This window comes from Ranitomeya variabilis, chromosome 1, assembly GCF_051348905.1.
Source record: "Ranitomeya variabilis isolate aRanVar5 chromosome 1, aRanVar5.hap1, whole genome shotgun sequence".
In the NCBI taxonomy this organism is placed as follows: Eukaryota; Metazoa; Chordata; class Amphibia; order Anura; family Dendrobatidae; genus Ranitomeya; species Ranitomeya variabilis.
The window spans coordinates 641528126-641548329 of record NC_135232.1 but is presented as its reverse complement, the minus strand read 5'-3'; the positions used below and the strand labels follow the sequence as shown (position 1 = coordinate 641548329).

Below are 20204 nucleotides of genomic sequence, written 5' to 3'. Positions count from 1 at the left end.
TGGAGCATCTATGGGGCCACAATGTTTGGAGCATCTATGGGGCCACAATGTTTGGAGCATCTATGGGGCCACAATGTATGGGGCATAATGTGTGGATTATCTTATGGGGCCATCAACCTTTATGCAGCATTGTATGGGGCAAATGTTTCTATAGAGCATCTTATGGGGCCATTATTAACCTTTGTGCAGCATTATATGGGGTGTATTTTGTATGGAGCATCTTATGGGGCCCATCATGAACTGTATGGAGCATTATATGGGGCTCCAGATTCAATATGGATAGTCAAAAACACTTAACCTACTGATGTCTCAATTAATTTTACTTTTATTGGTATCTATTTTTATTTTTGACATTTACCGGTAGCTGCTGCATTTTCCACCCTAGGCTTATACTCGAGTCAATAAGTTTTTCCAGTTTTTTGTGGCAAAATTAGGGGGGTCGGCTTATACTCGGGTCGGCTTATACTCGAGTATATACGGTATACAGCACAGTTGAGCTATTGTAATCTGAATCAAGCTGATGGGAGGTAAAAGTCTTGTTCAAAAGCTCAGCACAATGTTTCTATCTCCATCTGCATGTTCTCTCTCTGATTCTCAGTCCTCCTGCCCTTTCCATAGAGTGTAAGGGGCTCTGTCATATGACAACACAGTAGGGTGGCAGTCCGTCTTGTCTAAGCAAGGCAGATTATAGCTGTGGATGACAAGTTCAGAAGGCAGGTGGGAGGGGAAGAGGTATATTATAAGTGGGAAAAAGGAAGCCACTTCCTCTAATAAGAGCTGTTACAAAGTTACGTATTTGCTTGTACTATTGATTTATGCAAAGTTGTTGAAATGATATGATATATGATGGATCCTGGATATATAGAAGCCATGATGGTAGTGGGAACAGAGCCTTGGTTATGAAATATTCATCTTTTGTCATCTAACACTATTTAAGCAATTCTTTCACTGTCAACACAATACTTATTTAAGGGCATAGGAACTTATTATTCATTTGCTTTTATGAGAAACAAATCTGATACCCTTTACCTTAGTTGTGTTCAATTTTGCATGATGCTGCTCCAACACTGCTAAGGCAGCAGAAATGTTTGGAAGAGCCAAAACCTGTTTCATTTTAATAGGACCCAAACAATGCCCATCAGGAGGAGAAAGGTACATTCTGATCAGAGATAAGTAAACCTACAATAAAGCAGAAGAAAAAAAAAGTATGCTTTCCAGCAGCAAAACAATTATCTACAACATGAGTATTCAGGTCAGATTTTTTTTACATACCGTACATATATTTTAGTGGATAATTCAGTGATTAACTTTTCAAAACAAAATGAAACATATGAAAAAAAAAGTTGGAGGTTCAGTGACCAAAAATGGCAGTTCTAGCATTTAGATTTTTTTCCGGCATTTATAATCATTTACTTTTCATAGAGAAGGTAGAGAGATTGTCTAAGACTTCAAAAGTATAGAGGAAGCCTGCTGATACCTTACAAAGATGTAAATAACTATGTTGAGATCAGGGCTCTGTGGAGTCGGATTATCACTTCCAGGACTGCTTGTTCATCCTTACACTGAAGACAGTTCTTAATGTCATTGGCTGTGGGATCATTGTCTCCAAACAAAAGGGGGGTTCCAATCCACACGCTGGGGTTAAGTGGTGCAGAGGGGTGATCAAGGCGGCAGAGATGCTACTGAAGGACAACCTGTGTCTGAAAACCAGCCTATGATTGGCGTTCATAGGACATTTCACTTCTATCCCAACAATATGCCTCATTAACCTCTTGTCATGCTTAGTACACAAGGATCAAGTAAGGTTCCTCAAAGGTAGACAAATAATGTTACACACTAATCAAAAAGCAAAAACATCAAAAACCCCACTGACTGCTGGTACTGGAAACAATAGCCTCTTTTGGAATGATTATTTGTAAAATCTTTAAGTTGTGGCACTCTATGAACTCTCCATAACATCGCTAAATACTTTAGACTTCCCCTGATGCCCAATAATGGACATTACCTACTTTTTCTTTTAGGGAAGTACTGGATTACAATAATAAGTTTATCAGAATGATGTGAAAGATCAGCATCATGTTGCATGGGAATTTTTTCTGGAATACGTAACTTACAATATTGTTTCTCTATATGACTGTTTTACTTTACAGTGATGTACAATAACAAATTATATTGTGGTACTGTGTTAGCCAGAAAAATTGATGTGAATGCTTTTCTGCCCAATGATAACAAAAGTATTCTCTATGCTCTGAAAGCTTGCAAAAAATATATTATTTTCTGGTTAGCCAATAAAGATATCACTCCGAGAATACTTTTGTCATCATTGGGCAGAAAAGGATTACCTCGATTTTACAGAATAGATGAGCAAATCGATTCATGATACACTGGTCAAGTCAATATTCCATATGTAGCAGCCTATCCTTCACCCTCCTGAATTCCCCAGTGCAATGATCATAAGAATCTTAGAATGTTAGAGTGAGAGTGAGATGTGATCTCCAGGGTCATCGTGTCCAACCCCCTGCTCAATGCAGGATTCACTAAACCATCTCAGACAGATGTCTGTCCAGCCTCTGTTTGAAGACTTCCATTGAAGGAGAACTCACCACCTCTCGTGGCTGCCTGCTCCACACATTGATCACCTCACTGTCAAAAATTACCGATGTAGTGTGAAAGACGCATAAAGTTACCGATGTAGTGTGACAGACGCCTTAAGTTACCGATGTAGTGTGACAGACGCCTTAAGTTACCGATGTAGTGGGACAGACGCATTACGTTACCGATGTAGTGGGACAGACGCATTACGTTACCGATGTAGTGGGACAGGCGCATTAAGTTACCGATGTAGTGGGACAGACGCATTAAGTTACCGATGTAGTGTGACAGGCGCATTAAGTTACCGATGTAGTGTCACAGGCGCATTAAGTTACCGATGTAGTGGGACAGACGCATTACGTTACCGATGTAGTGTGACAGGCGCATTAAGTTACCGATGTAGTGGGACAGACGCATTAAGTTACCGATGTAGTGGGACAGACGCATTAAGTTACCGATGTAGTGTGACAGGCGCATTAAGTTACCGATGTAGTGTGACAGGCGCATTAAGTTACCGATGTAGTGGGACAGACGCATTAAGTTACCGATGTAGTGGGACAGACGCATTACGTTACCGATGTAGTGTGACAGGCGCATTAAGTTACCGATGTATTGGGACAGACGCATTAAGTTACCGATGTAGTGGGACAGACGCATTAAGTTACCGATGTAGTGGGACAGACGCATTAAGTTACCGATGTAGTGTGACAGGCGCATTAAGTTACCGATGTAGTGTGACAGGCGCATTAAGTTACCGATGTAGTGTGACAGGCGCATTAAGTTACCGATGTAGTGGGACAGACGCATTACGTTACCGATGTAGTGTGACAGGCGCATTAAGTTACCGATGTAGTGGGACAGACGCATTAAGTTACCGATGTAGTGGGACAGACGCATTAAGTTACCGATGTAGTGGGACAGACGCATTAAGTTACCGATGTAGTGTGACAGGCGCATTAAGTTACCGATGTAGTGGGACAGACGCCTTAAGTTACCGATGTAGTGGGACAGGCGCATTAAGTTACCGATGTAGTGTGACAGACGCCTTAAGTTACCGATGTAGTGGGACAGGCGCATTAAGTTACCGATGTAGTGGGACAGACGCATTACGTTACCGATGTAGTGTGACAGGCGCATTAAGTTACCGATGTAGTGGGACAGACGCATTAAGTTACCGATGTAGTGGGACAGACGCCTTAAGTTACCGATGTAGTGGGACAGGCGCATTAAGTTACCGATGTAGTGGGACAGACGCATTAAGTTACCGATGTAGTGTGACAGACGCCTTAAGTTACCGATGTAGTGTGACAGACGCCTTAAGTTACCGATGTAGTGGGACAGACGCATTAAGTTACCGATGTAGTGTGACAGGCGCATTAAGTTACCGATGTAGTGTGACAGTCGCATTAAGTTACCGATGTAGTGGGACAGGCGCATTAAGTTACCGATGTAGTGGGACAGGCGCATTAAGTTACCGATGTAGTGGGACAGGCGCATTAAGTTACCGATGTAGTGTGACAGGCGCATTAAGTTACCGATGTAGTGTGACAGGCGCATTAAGTTACCGATGTAGTGTGACAGGCGCATTAAGTTACCGATGTAGTGTGACAGGCGCATTAAGTTACCGATGTAGTGGGACAGACGCATTAAGTTACCGATGTAGTGTGACAGGCGCATTAAGTTACCGATGTAGTGTGACAGGCGCATTAAGTTACCGATGTAGTGTGACAGGCGCATTAAGTTACCGATGTAGTGTGACAGGCGCATTAAGTTACCGATGTAGTGTGACAGGCGCATTAAGTTACCGATGTAGTGTGACAGACGCATAAAGTTACCGATGTAGTGTGACAGACGCCTTAAGTTACCGATGTAGTGGGACAGACGCATTACGTTACCGATGTAGTGGGACAGACGCATTACGTTACCGATGTAGTGGGACAGACGCATTACGTTACCGATGTAGTGGGACAGGCGCATTAAGTTACCGATGTAGTGGGACAGACGCATTAAGTTACCGATGTAGTGTGACAGGCGCATTAAGTTACCGATGTAGTGTCACAGGCGCATTAAGTTACCGATGTAGTGGGACAGACGCATTACGTTACCGATGTAGTGTGACAGGCGCATTAAGTTACCGATGTAGTGGGACAGACGCATTAAGTTACCGATGTAGTGGGACAGACGCATTAAGTTACCGATGTAGTGTGACAGGCGCATTAAGTTACCGATGTAGTGTGACAGGCGCATTAAGTTACCGATGTAGTGGGACAGACGCATTAAGTTACCGATGTAGTGGGACAGACGCATTACGTTACCGATGTAGTGTGACAGGCGCATTAAGTTACCGATGTATTGGGACAGACGCATTAAGTTACCGATGTAGTGGGACAGACGCATTAAGTTACCGATGTAGTGTGACAGGCGCATTAAGTTACCGATGTAGTGTGACAGGCGCATTAAGTTACCGATGTAGTGGGACAGACGCATTACGTTACCGATGTAGTGTGACAGGCGCATTAAGTTACCGATGTAGTGGGACAGACGCATTAAGTTACCGATGTAGTGGGACAGACGCCTTAAGTTACCGATGTAGTGGGACAGGTGCATTAAGTTACCGATGTAGTGGGACAGACGCATTAAGTTACCGATGTAGTGTGACAGGCGCATTAAGTTACCGATGTAGTGGGACAGACGCCTTAAGTTACCGATGTAGTGGGACAGGCGCATTAAGTTACCGATGTAGTGTGACAGACGCCTTAAGTTACCGATGTAGTGGGACAGGCGCATTAAGTTACCGATGTAGTGGGACAGACGCATTACGTTACCGATGTAGTGTGACAGGCGCATTAAGTTACCGATGTAGTGGGACAGACGCATTAAGTTACCGATGTAGTGGGACAGACGCCTTAAGTTACCGATGTAGTGGGACAGGCGCATTAAGTTACCGATGTAGTGGGACAGACGCATTAAGTTACCGATGTAGTGTGACAGACGCCTTAAGTTACCGATGTAGTGTGACAGACGCCTTAAGTTACCGATGTAGTGGGACAGACGCATTAAGTTACCGATGTAGTGTGACAGGCGCATTAAGTTACCGATGTAGTGTGACAGTCGCATTAAGTTACCGATGTAGTGGGACAGGCGCATTAAGTTACCGATGTAGTGGGACAGGCGCATTAAGTTACCGATGTAGTGGGACAGGCGCATTAAGTTACCGATGTAGTGTGACAGGCGCATTAAGTTACCGATGTAGTGTGACAGGCGCATTAAGTTACCGATGTAGTGTGACAGGCGCATTAAGTTACCGATGTAGTGTGACAGGCGCATTAAGTTACCGATGTAGTGGGACAGACGCCTTAAGTTACCGATGTAGTGGGACAGACGCATTAAGTTACCGATATAGTGTGACAGACGCCTTAAGTTACCGATGTAGTGTGACAGGCGCATTAAGTTACCGATGTAGTGGGACAGGCGCATTAAGTTACCGATGTAGTGGGACAGGCGCATTAAGTTACCGATGTAGTGGGACAGGCGCATTAAGTTACCGATGTAGTGTGACAGGCGCATTAAGTTACCGATGTAGTGTGACAGACGCCTTAAGTTACCGATGTAGTGTGACAGGCGCATTAAGTTACCGATGTAGTGTGACAGGCGCATTAAGTTACCGATGTAGTATGACAGGCGCATTAAGTTACCGATGTAGTGGGACAGGCGCATTAAGTTACCGATGTAGCGTGACAGGCGCATTAAGTTACCGATGTAGCGGGACAGGCGCATTAAGTTACCGATGTAGTGTGACAGGCGCATTAAGTTACCGATGTAGTGGGACAGGCGCATTAAGTTACCGATGTAGTGTGACAGGCGCATTAAGTTACCGATGTAGTGTGACAGACGCCTTAAGTTACCGATGTAGTGTGACAGGCGCATTAAGTTACCGATGTAGTGTGACAGGCGCATTAAGTTACCGATGTAGTATGACAGGCGCATTAAGTTACCGATGTAGTGGGACAGGCGCATTAAGTTACCGATGTAGCGGGACAGGCGCATTAAGTTACCGATGTAGTGTGACAGGCGCATTAAGTTACCGATGTAGTGTGACAGGCGCATTAAGTTACCGATGTAGTGTGACAGGCGCATTAAGTTACCGATGTAGTGGGACAGGCGCATTAAGTTACCGATGTAGTGTGACAGGCGCATTAAGTTACCGATGTAGTGGGACAGACGCGTAAGTTACTGATGTAATGGGACAGACGCGTAAGTTACCGATGTAGTGGGACAGACGCCTTAAGATTCTGATGTAGTGGGACAGGCGCATTAAGTTACTGATGTAGTGGGACAGACGCGTAAGTTACCGATGTAGTGGGACAGACGCCTTAAGATTCTGATGTAGTGGGACAGACGCATTAAGTTACCGATGTAGTGGGACAGACGCCATAAGATTCTGATGTAGTGGGACATACGCATTAAATTACCCATGTAGTGTGAAATATTGCACAGAAGAGGCACCAGAGTTGCCATCAGGCAAGAGGCAGCTCTGAAAAATTCTATCCATGGCCATTTTTCCTTTTCTTTTTACATTAACATTGTTCCCCTTGTGCCAATTTAAGTATTACTTAAGTATTACTTAATTACATTAAGTATTACATTCAATACATTATTTTTTGAAACTACAGGTTACCCCCAACGCTTGGCTTGTGGTGACAATAATGCATTCTACTTACATCTTTGTTACCATCCTTAGCATAATCGTAATGCTTGTGGCAGTACCTAGGATATAAAAGACGCAAAAATCTTTATCAATACAAAGCAAGTGAGCAAATATTGACTTATCAAAGAACATAATGATCAGTCTTAAGAAAACAAAAACAATCCAAAATGTGTATTTTTTTCACTTCTGGCTAACAGAATTACATTTTTATATGCCAGCATTTGTGTTGCAGGATGGAGACCTCCATATAGGAGACCACACACCAGAAAAGGTAGTCATTATTATGTTCAAATTCTTTTATTCAGATCTGTTAAGTCGTGTTGTGGGGTGTAATCCCCTTCCGCAGACAGATAGATCAGAACACAAAAGGCATGAAGGCCAATACTTAAAAGGTTTAACATCAAAATGTAGCGGGCCATCCTCACTTTGTGGGGAGAGTCAATTAACATAATACTCTGACAAAAATACATAATGAACAATGACAATTATAAATATTGTCAATAAAACATTCCAATTATCAAATTAATACGTGAAAGCTTTAAGATGATCAGTATTTTAAAGAGGACCTGTCACTAGGTCATAAAGTGGCCAGTTTTTGCTCTTATTTAATTCCTGCTGCTGCCCTGTCTTATTCAACTCATATGATTCCAGACATATGGGCCTCTATGTTTAGTGCTAATTTTTATGATCTTTTCCAAAGGAGAGGTGCTCATGAGATTATATAGGGGTGTGTTTTTAGGATGCTCTCCATAATAACAGTGAGACACAACCCTTTTGTAAGGACCATAAGAATTAAAACTAAACAAAAAAGGAAATCAGGGGAGAAGCATAGGGATCAATTAACATGAACACCGGATGTACTGACAGGGAGAGGAATGGAAAACACTTAGAGGAGGTAGCTATGTAAAAATATGGGATAATTAAATAATGATCCTTAGGGTTGAAGGGGGTGTTATCCTCAAGTTTACAGTCAACTTGTTTTTTTCTATCTGCTTTCATTCTCCTGCAATGAGAGCTTTTATCTTACATAGTGTGCAGTTAATTTCCAAGGAGCTCGGCAACTAACCCCTGCCAAAACCCTTTCGGAGTATGTGTAGTAGTTACAATTCAGGAGAGATGTTAACTCTTACCAAACCAGTCGCCTCTCTCAAGCCCATCAATTTCTATATAGCAGTTAGCTGCTAACCTCCCTCTCTCTAAGCTCCTGACAAGCTGCTCTTATAAATCTTGCAAAATCAACATTGCCTAGCATGGGCAGTTTTCAGAGCAGGTATTTTAATAACATCTCTCACAGCCATGAGCCCTGTGCATTTTCAAATTCCGTATTGCCAACATGTCTAAATAACGTGGTAACAATGTAGACTTAAAAAAGCCATGGATAACTAAATGTGTTACGGCAGACCATGTACTAATCCTTAGATTTCTACTAATACTACAGCTCTGCTACTCACCAAAACCTGAGAATAGCCCTTTAAAGGGAAGTTGAAGCCTGGGGCCCGCTCCACATTCAGCATGTATCGAACTTTAGCTGTATGATTTCAGCCAAGCATGTTTAACTATGAAATACTGTGACATTGTAGATGCAAACAGTTTAAAAGCCAGGTCTGCGGCGGCTTCTCTCTGACTTTTGCCAAAGACTGACAGGTCTATCTCTGCTCTGAATGTAGGAAGAGACCTTTCAATGCAGGTCAGTGGGCAGAGAGAAGCCACCAGGGATCCACCTGCCCATCTGGTCTCCTATGTCGCTCGTGCTCGGCAGGTTTTAAACTGTTCTCCTATATGCCGCAGCGTTTCAGAGTTAGTGGTAAGTGAGTATGCTCGGATATTGCGTTATCCGCGCATGCTCGGGTGTGCTCAAGTAATATGCTCGAGTCCCTTGCTCTGCACCAATCATATAAATCAGTGTCAGGCAGGAGGAGAGCTGAGATCTTAATCTGTGCATTCACCGCATCCGGCGGCCATTTTGCCCGAAGTGTACACAGTGAAAAAGGTTAGGAAGTGCAGGGATTCCCGACATTTTGTAAAAATCTGGGTCCCACCGAAGCTACATTAGAAATTTGAAAAACGCACACCCATTTTCCCAAAAGATTTATTTGGGAAAAGGTGCATCTTATAATCGGTCTATAAAAATAATTATTTATTTATTTTTTATTTATTTATTTTTTTTATTTTTTTTACACATTTCTGATTTTTTTTTCATCACAAAAAATAATTTAAAGTTTGATATCTTTTTAATTGTACTGATGAGGAGAATCATACTATCGAGTCATTTTTACCTCAATGTATGCTGTACAAACGATTCCCAAAATTTAATCTTTTTTTTATTTTCATTTTTTGCATTTTTATATAAGCTGGCATAATAATAATAATAATAAAGTTATGGCTCTTGGAAGAAGAGGAGAAAAAAAACAGCAATTGGTCATGTGGGGAAGGGGTTCAAATGTAATCTCTAAGCAGGATTTCACACCCCAAACTTTTTATTTGAGCACTGAGCTCTTTCAAAGACAAGTTCAGCAATACCTTTACATGACGAGTTTGTCCATCGGCTATTGAGAAATTAACATTTGAATGTGTATGCAAATGAGGCTAAAGTTCTGAAGACTTTGTCACTCCAGATCATATTCCCTACCCAGTGCTGCATTCTTCTGTTTGACTAACAGCCTCTATGCTGTATGTAAGTGGAGGAGGTGGTGGAAAGGAAAAAGACCTGAGTGACAGAGGCTTCAGATCTATCATAGCTCTTCAGACTTATTTGAATGTCCATTCACATGCCGATTTCTCAATAACAGATGAGCGGACTGGTCATATAAAAGTATTGTTGGACTTGTCTTTGAAACCGCTTCATGTTCGTATAAATGAAGATGAAGCCAAGTATAGTTGGCATGATTTAGTTTTTCCTCATCTTCTTGCAACGGCCATATCATTATTACTTTTCTGTCAACATATCTGTACGGGTTGTGGTTTTGAATGACACCATTCACTTTCCTATTTAATGTACGGTAAAAAAAAAATACAATAAAAAACACAATTCATGTTTTGTTTTTTTTTGTTTCCGTTTGCACCACTTTCATTGTGCATAAAAATGACCCAGCAACAGGATTCTCCAATTCTGTATATGTTTACTGCAATACCAAACTAGGAAACTTTTTTTCTTATTTTAGTGGTTGAAAAATATACAGAAGTAAACAAAAACCCCACATACAGGTCCTTCTCAAAAAATTAGCATATAGTGTTAAATTTCATTATTTACCATAATGTAATGATTACAATTAAACTTTCATATATTATAGATTCATTATCCACCAACTGAAATTTGTCAGGTCTTTTATTGTTTTAATACTGATGATTTTGGCATACAACTCCTGATAACCCAAAAAACCTGTCTCAATAAATTAGCATATTTCACCCGTCCAATCAAATAAAAGTGTTTTTTAATAACAAACAAAAAAACCATCAAATAATAATGTTCAGTTATGCACTCAATACTTGGTCGGGAATCCTTTGGCAGAAATGACTGCTTCAATGCGGCGTGGCATGGAGGCAATCAGCCTGTGACACTGGTAAATAATGAAATTTAACACTATATGCTAATTTTTTGAGAAGGACCTGTATGTTGGTTTGAGTTACGAATATCCAATACCCAGAAATGTTCATATTTCTTTATTATTCCTTTAATGGAGCTCTGTGAGGGATTGTTTTTTGCTTGCCGAACTTGAATCTCAAGACCACCTTCTCTCCTCCACCCAGGGCCGGACTGGCCATCTGGCAAATGCCAGAAGGGGCTGCCTTGTCTGCTACGTTGTTAACAGAATCGGTGTTCTCAAGATACTCATACTGTTAAGAGTTGTGATGGAGCACAAAGTTGCTGACTCCGTCACTTACCCCTGTAAGGTATCATTAGAAATATTGGTCTTGTAGAAAATTTTCCTTTCCTCTATCCAGGGCAATATTCGTAATATATCCCATCTGGTTCATGGGGACGGGGAAAACGGGCCTGTGTGATTTCAAATGCCTGGACTGAATTTCAGCCCAAGTCCATACCTGCCTCTACCGTAATATCTTCCTCACCCAATCACCTCTAAAAATTCTCCCGAGTATCCCTCATCATCTGGAATTCTGTGCCCAACACACTTGATTATCCACCACACTCGAAACCTTCAGATGGAACTAAAAAAAATATCTCTTCAGGAAAGCTTACAACCTGCAATAACTCTGCTGCCACTTCACCATTCACCACTATTGGAGCTGCCCCAACCACCCAACCTAGAGTCTCCTTCCCCATTATCATGTAGAGTGTAAGCCCACAAGAGCAGTGTCCTCTCCCCTCTCTACCAGTCTGTCATTGCTAGTTTGTTCTCTGTCATTTAGATTTGTACTTTGTATGTACAGCACCATGGAATCAATGGTATTCTAAAAATAAAGAATAAAATTTAATGGCACCTTCCAGGGACATACATGACGTTTTTGATTGAAAAATGTGGGGCAATTGAAAAATTAAAATTTTGCAGTTTCAATTATTTTTTTGTCTAGGGCATTTATCTTATGAGTTAAATAATTTTATACTTTCAGAGATCAAACTTTTACGGATGTGACGATGCAAAGAATAACAATTTTTTTTCCCATATATTTTTAAAAATGGAAAAAAAATGTGTATGTATGTACACTGCTCACAAAATAAAGGGGACACTTGAACAACAGGATATAACTCCAAGTAAATCAAACTTCTGTGAAATCAAGCTGTCCACTTAGGAAGCAACACTGTTTGACAATCAATTTCACATGCTGTTGTGCAAATGGTATAGACAACAGATGGAAATTATTGGCAATTATCAAGACACACTCAATAAAGGAGTGGTTCTGCAGGTGGGGACCACAGACCACATCTCAGTACCAATGCTTTCTGACTGATGTTTTGGTCACTTGAATGTTGGTTGTGCTTTCACACTCGTGGTAGCATGAGACTGACTCTACAACCCCCACAAGTGGCTCAGGTAGTGCAACTCATCCAGGATGGCACATCAATGCGAGCTGTGTCATGAAGGTTTGCTGTGTCTGTCAGCGTAGTGTCCAGAGGCTGGAGGCGCTACCAGGAGACAGGCCAGTACACCAGGAGACGTGGAGGGGGCTGTGGGAGGGCAACAACCCAGCAGCAGGACCGCTACCTCAGCCTTTGTGCAAGGAGGAACAGGAGGAGCACTGCCAGAGCCCTGCAAAATGACCTCCAGCAGGCTACAAATGTGCATGTGTCTGCACAAACGGTTAGACTCCATGAGTATGGTCTAAGTGCCCGACGTCCACAGATGGAGGGTTGTGCTCGCCGCCCAACGTGACAGTCTGGAGACGTCGTGGAGAGCGATCTGCTGCCTGCAACATCCTTCAGCATGACTGGTTTGGCAGTGGGTCAGTAATGGTGTGGGGTGGCATTTCTTTGGAGGGCCACACAGCCCTCCATGTGCTCGCCAGAGGTAGTCTGACTGCCACTAGTTACCGAGAGGAGATCCTCAGACCCCTTGTGAGACCATATGCTGGTGCGGTTGGCCCTGGGTTCCTCCTAGTGCAGGAAAATGTCAGACCTCATGTGGCTGGAGTGTGTCAGCAGTTCCTGCAACATGAAGGCATTGAAGCTAGGGACTGGCCTGCCCATTCCCCAGACCTGAATCCGATTGAACACATCTGGTACATCATGTCTCGCACCATCCACCAATGTCACGTTGCACCACAGACTGTCTAAGAGTTGGCGGATGCTTTAGTGCAGGTCTGGGAAAAGATCCCTCGGGAGAACATCCGCCGCCTCATGAGGAGCATGCTTAGGTGTTGTAGGGAGTTCATACAGGCACGTGGAGGCCACACACACTACCGAGCATCATTTTCTCGTCTTGAGGCATTTCCACTGAAGTTGGATCAGCCTGTAACAATTTTCCACTTTCATTTTGAGCATCATTCCAACTCCAGACCTCCGTGGGATATTAGTTGCGATTTACATTGATAGTTTTTAGGTTTTATGGTTCTCAACACATTACACTATGTAATGAATAAAGATTTACAACTGGAATATTTCATTCAGTGATATCTAGGATTTGGGATTTTAGTGTTCCCTTTATTTTTTTGAGCATATTTCTCTTGACTTTTATTCCTGATGGGGGATTTGAACCTGCTATTTGTACTATATACTGAAGTACTTGAGCATTAGAGAAAATGCTACAAATCATGGCACCAAGATGGCATAATGGAGGCCTTCAACAGGTTCCAGCTGTCGTGCAATTCCATCACCACCTGCGATCACTCATGACTGGGCCACATGTAGACAAACTTGATTTTCAAGTACTTAGTGGGATTTTCACAATGTGTCAGATGGCTATTTAAATTTTTTTTAATGGATATAGGGGTATAATATGATTTTTTTAATACGTCAGATTTTATTTAGGTTTGACCTTGCAGTCAAAATGATAATCACCAAATTATTAAAGGGAACCTGTCACCCCGTTTTTTCAACATGAGATAAAAATACCGTTAAATAGGGCCTGAGCTGTGCGTTACAATAGTGTATTTTGTGTACCCTGATTCCCCAACTATGCTGCCGAAATACCTTACCAAAGTCGCCGTTTTTGCCTGTCAATCCAGGTGGTCAGGTCAAATGGGTGTGGTGACATCGCTGTTTCTTCCCCGAGATCTTGCTTATTTTTCCGTTGGTGGCGAAGCTGAGTTCGCCCCGGGCAGCAGAGCACTCCATCTGCGCACGCCCCCACCAATAACCAGGGGAATAGCGCAGATCGCGCTCTTTTTCTTCACCTGCGCTGTGGATTCGGCAGTTGGGCATGCGCAAACCACTACGCCACCAACGGAAAAATAAGCAAGATCTGGGGGAAGAAACAGCGATGTCACCACGTCCATTTGACCTGACCACCTGGATTGACAGGCAAAAACGGCGACTTTGGTAAGGTATTTCGGCAGCATAGGTGGGGAATCAGGGTACACAAAATACACTATTGTAACGCACAGCTCAGGCCCTATTTAACGGTATTTTTATCTCATACTGAAAAAACGGGGTGACAGGTTCCCTTTAAGTTTTGACTACTTACTGTTCTGCCATGTTCGTGTCTTTCAGGATGTGTACATAAATGAACAAAGCCTGCTCATGCTTTCCCATCCGACCTAACAATAACGCCCTCTCCTCCAGCAATCCTACATTAAAATAGAACAGAAAATAGAAGATAAACTATGTTAAAAAAATGTATATATATATATATATATATATATATATATATATATATATATATATATATATATATATATATATATATATATATATATATATATATATATATATATATATATATACACACATGCAGCCATATAAGACGCTTGGATGAACTTACCATCAAATGGGAAATCACTGATCAGACACTCCGGCTGATAACAGTTTGAGATTTCCAGGAAATTTAGCAATTTAGTGCGAAATGCTCCTAACTCTCCCTCCTCTGAGCCTGCGGGAACAGTAACACTGACCCACTCGTCACTGCACATAGAACCTACAAGAAAAAGGTCAAGTATTACATGTAGAATAGAAATGTAGTCTTCAGTCCAACAATACCTCTACATGGCCAGTCCATTCCCTTGTTACTAAGAAATCAGTGTTTGGATTTATATGAAAATGGTTTTGGTAGATCTGAAGCCTCTGTCGCTCTAGCTCGATTCCCTGCCCAGCATCACCTCCACCGGCTTCACTGACTGCTCCATTTCTTTAAGTCACACAACATAGAGGCTGTCAGTCTAGCAAGAAGAATCGGAAGTAGAATAGGAATAGAGCTGGAGTAACAAAGGCTTCAGATGTGCAGCCTTATTTCCATTTCAATTCACAAAACGGATTTCTCAGTTACAGCGGAACAGACTGACCTTGTAAATGTAACGTTGGAAATTTCTTTGAAAGTTTTAGGTGCATATAAACAGTTGGGTGTGAAATCCTGCTGACAGATTCTCTTTAAAGTTGTTAAAAGGAGTTATCCAAATCAATTTTATTTTTTTTGTGGGCCTAAGAACCTACAGGCATATAGTTGAATATGATAGATTTAATTCCACCTTAAAGTGTTGCAGATTGAAAAGGCCAATTGCTCATAAGATTCCGCATAAGCAGCAGCGAACAGAACAGTGTGCAGGCTCAACAGTATGTCTAGGGGTCCGTACACCACTCTGTTCAGGACCTCATGGAGGAGCTTGGCACTGCTGCAAGCAAGGAACTTCTAATAGAAAAAACAGGTACAACTGTAGAAATAAAGAATGCCATTGGGGGTGCCTTCTCCATCAATGGATGCTAAGATGCAGGCGTTTTACTAGCCAATTTTCCCACTGACATCATTGTGGGATAAAGGGCTTGTGACTTTCCAAGGCAGTACCTAGGGTTGATACAACAATGGAAAAGATGAATATGTATATCAAATGGTCATTTGCAGAATTTTGTGTCCTAGAGCAGCATCAGTGGATACAAAAGTTAGGAGGGAGGATTCTCCTTAACGAGATTCTGAGGCCCCCATCTGGAATAGCGCTGTCTTCAGCGAGGAATACCGCCGGTGCGATGCAGCAGCCACTTCCGGATGAGCTCGTGTCCGGAGATGTCAGGAGGATGAAGATGGCCGCCGAGAATTGAGTTTTCGTCCTGAATGAGAGGCGCCTGAATAGGGGGCAGAGCCTGAAGTGCGGCCTAGCATGGGCGGAGTTCCGGGTTGCGGCCTACACAAACCTGAAGCCGGGGGCTAAATTTTTTAAGCTAGCCGGCGCCGAAGGGAAAAACCGCCGGATGTGCAGAGCCCTCCAACCGTCCTAGTCCCGGCACTTACCCCAGTATGCAGCTTTGTTCAGCAGGACAGAAGGTAGAAAAAGATCCTGTGCTGTTGCTGCTGTTTGGACGGTGCAGGGATAAGAAAAAACCCTCAATCCATCGTCCCTTTAGCAGGGAGGAGGAGAGGAACCGTCCGCCTCCTTGTACCATCCGCTCTTAATAGTGGTGGTGCAGTGGGGGCTGCTCGGACGCCACGCTGGAGAGTGCCTCTGAACAGCCGAGGGTAAAACCTGGTGGGCAGGGCTGAATGTCCGGCAATAGGCCTGGCTGCAGAAGAAGATACTGGAGGTGACACTCCAGTGCTCGTCTGATAAGGGAGGGGGGAGATCGGTGCCCTGAAGGGGCCCGTTGCCCCTAGAATCAGCTCAGGCAGTGGCTTCCCACGTCGCAGGAGAGGATACGGAGAGGTAAAACTCCCGTGCTCACCTGTTGGTTCGGGGAGATCGGAACATGAAAGAATCCGTTGCCCCATTCGTCCGTTGTAAAGGTAAAAAGAGTTTTTGGGGTCTGAATAGCAGACCAGTCCGTGTGCCTCCTACGGACACTAAGCAAGAACTGGTTAGCTGAGAGCCAGCAGGAGGGTGTATACTGCAGGGGAGGAGATAACTTTCTTTGTATCACTTAGTGTCAGCCTCCTAGTGGCAGCAGCATACACCCACGGTCTGTGTCCCCCAATGAGGCGAAGGAGAAAACACATAGGCTGGAAGTGACAGTTCTCACCAACAAAATAAAGTTTTCCAAGTTCTGTGGTAAATGCGGGAGGTGTATGGTTACTGGCTTTAAGTATAGTCTGATTTTTTAATTACACAACTGCAGGCTCATGTTGCGGGGGCTGGGTTAAGTATACCGCAAATGGTGCCATGTTCATAGTTCTAGTTTGTGAACACTGTACTTTGTAACTTTTTGGTTTGTTATTACTGAATGTCCCAAGTAAAATAGTTCATTATATCACAATGTGTGTGTGTTGAAAAACTCTGGAAACATTTCATCTTGAGGTGGTGGTTTAGGGTACAAAACTGGTAGTACTTAGCAGTCCTTCTATGGGACAACTAAAAGACTAGAATAAAAACTATGGATGTGCAGCCTGTGACCAGAGATCGGAGCGATTACCCCTGCTCAAAAACAGTTGTCTGATTGGTGTGAAAAAACAGTGGCTGAGAAAGATGGGACTTCAGAGGGGCAATGCAGAAGAAACTATTTGAGGTATGGAAGAAAATGTTCTTTTTAGTCCGTAGAAACCACCCAGGGTATCCAGGAAGGATGACCATGGCAGTCAGACATTTTTCCCCACACTGACTTGGCCACGCAGTGCCTCCCTTTATACCAAGCTTATATTTGCCAAAGTGGACAACATAAGTGGCATGACTTAAGAGGGTCACGTAACATGATTTTTCTCATCTTTTCCCTGCGATATTTACTTATCTTCTGTGATACTAAATACTTGGATTGCACTTTGTACATCATTCATGAATATTTCTTGCCGTTATGTTATTTGTCCTCATGCATTTAATTTGCAAGTATTGTTTTCTGAATAGTCATTGATCCTGTATTCTTCATGTGATAGGTAAGATAAGCAGTTTTCCTTGATGAAGTCTTTGTCCGTGACATTAAAGATCTCCTTGGCTGCAGTTTTAAGGCTGTCGATCATAGAGACAGTTTGGGAGACCATTCTTCATCCAAGTCAGAGTCTGACAGGGAAATTTCCCTGCTAAAGATTAAGTATAAGAGGCCTGTAGATCAGGGAGATAAGACAGCAAAGAGGCAAGAGATGCAGATGGTTGTCTGAAGTGATCAGACCTTAGCCATTAATAGGAATTGCCTTGAGAGGCTGCTGAAAGGGCGGCCACTGAGGAACTTGGGTTAAGGTACCTTCACACGAAGCGACGCTGCAGCGATAGCGACAACGATGCTGATCGCTGCAGCGTCGCTGTTTGATCGCTGGGGAGCTGTCACACAGACCGCTCTCCAGCGACCAACCATGCCGAGGTCCCCGGGTAACCAGGGTAAACATCGGGTTGCTAAGCGCAGGGCCGCGCTTAGTAACCCGATGTTTACCCTGGTTACCAGCGTAAAAGTAAAAAAAACAAACAGTACATGCTCACCTGAACGTCCCCCAGCGTCTGCTTCCTGACACTGACTGAGCTCCGGCCCTAACAGCACAGCGGTGACGTCACCGCTGTGCTTTCACTTTCGGGCCGGTGCTCAGTAAGTGTCAGGAAGCAGACGCTGGGGGACGCGCATGTAAGTATGTACTGTTTGTTTTTTTTACTTTTACGCTGGTAACCAGGGTAAACATCGGGTTACTAAGTGCGGCCCTGCGCTTAGCAACCCGATGTTTACCCTGGTTACCAGTGTAAAATATCGCTGGTATCGTTGCTTTTGCTTTCAAACACAACGATACACGGCGATCGGACGACCAAATAAAGTTCTGGACTTTATTCAGCGACATCACAGCAGGATCCTGATCGCTGCTGCGTGTCAAACGAAACGATATCGCTAGCCAGGACGCTGCAACGTCACGGATCGCTAGCGATATCGTTTCGTGTGAAGGTACCTTTAGTCTGTGGTGTTACACAACCCATTAGGTTCACAATAGATTGAGATGCCTTAGGGTATGTGTCCACGTTCAGGAAACACTGCGTTTTTGACGCAGCGCTGAGCCGCAGGGTCAAAAACGCAGCGTCCAGATGTTACAGCATAGTGGAGGGGATTTAATGAAATCCCGTCTCCACTGTGCAGGAAAAAACACATGCGTTTTTCCCGCGAAAACGCACATGCGGTGCGTTTTTTAAGAACGCAGCATGTTGCTACAATGAGCAAAACACGCAGGAACACCGCAGGTGACCTGCCAGTGACCTCAGGTGCATTTTTGGTCAGGATTTTACCTGCATAAAATCCTGACCAAAGCCTGAAGCAAACCTGAACGTGGACACATACGCTTAGTGAAGTCTGATACTGCTGATAGGAAGCATGCCCACTCTGGTTCTGACTGACTATATACGAAAACTGCATTTCAGAAGTAGCTCGCAAATTGCGACATGTCAGCTGCACTAACAATGGAGGCTTCTCCTCCGGGCTAATACTGGTAACTGGCATGTAGAGTGCCGGGGAAGCTGTAGGTGCCACGAGTAGACTGCTACTGCAAACTGGAGAAATATGTAGCTGTAGTGTAGTGTATAGAAACACAAGCCTGTCAAATGAAAGACCAACATAAAAGCAATTTTAATAACAACCCACTGTACAGCTGCTGACACCTATTCTTTCAGATGCTAGACAGGCCCGCCGGACACTAAGCTGAATGAAAGAAGGGTACAGCTGATTGGAAGAGCAAATGCTTAAAAGGGAAATTGGTACTTGATTCATGCCACCCAAACCACAGGCAGGATCATAGAATGTTAGAGTTGGAAGGGAACTCCAGGGTCATCTGGTCCAACCCCCTGCTCAATGCAGGATTCACTAAACCATCTCAGACAGATGTCTGTCCAGCCTCTGTTTGAAGACTTTCATTGAAGGAAAACTCACCGCCTCGTGGCAGTATAATCCAAGCCTTGATGCACAATTGCAGCCACATATTTTACTCTGTAACAATCAGGCATTTTAGGGAAAATATAGTTTACTAGATGGTGGCCCGATTCTAACGCATAGGGCATTCTAGAATATGCAAGTCCACGTAGTATACTGCACAGCCACGTAGTATATTGCCCAGTTACGTAGTATATTGCGCAGTGACGTAGTGTATTGCCCAGCCACATAGTATATTGCCCAACCACGTAGTATATTGCCCAGCCACGTAGTATATTGCCCAGTGACGTAGTATACAGCAGAGCCACGTAGTATATTGCACAGCGACATAGTATACAGCACAGAGCCAAGTAGTATATTGCCCAGCCACGTAGTATATTGGCCAGTCACGTAGTATATTGCCCAGCCACGTATGTCACAGGTTAAAAAATAAAAAATAAACATATACTCACCTTCCGAGGGCCCCTTGTAGTTCTGTCGCCTGTGTGCGGTGCAGGCGGCAGCTTCCGGTCCCAGGGTGTGATGACGTCGCGGTCACATGACCGTGAC

At 43.4% G+C, this 20204-nt stretch overlaps 1 protein-coding gene across 1 annotated transcript in view; it reads right to left on the bottom strand.

The window, feature by feature from the left end:
- VPS39 (VPS39 subunit of HOPS complex) overlaps positions 1-20204 on the bottom strand; it is a 134051-nt gene that overhangs the window by 15797 nt on the left and 98050 nt on the right. Inside the window, exons 19-22 of the mRNA XM_077261229.1 lie at positions 14677-14829; positions 14380-14482; positions 7314-7359; positions 1030-1179 (exon numbers count right to left, since the gene is read on the bottom strand). Coding sequence (XP_077117344.1) covers positions 1030-1179; positions 7314-7359; positions 14380-14482; positions 14677-14829 — 452 coding nt within the window. The remainder of the gene's footprint in view (positions 1-1029; positions 1180-7313; positions 7360-14379; positions 14483-14676; positions 14830-20204) is intronic.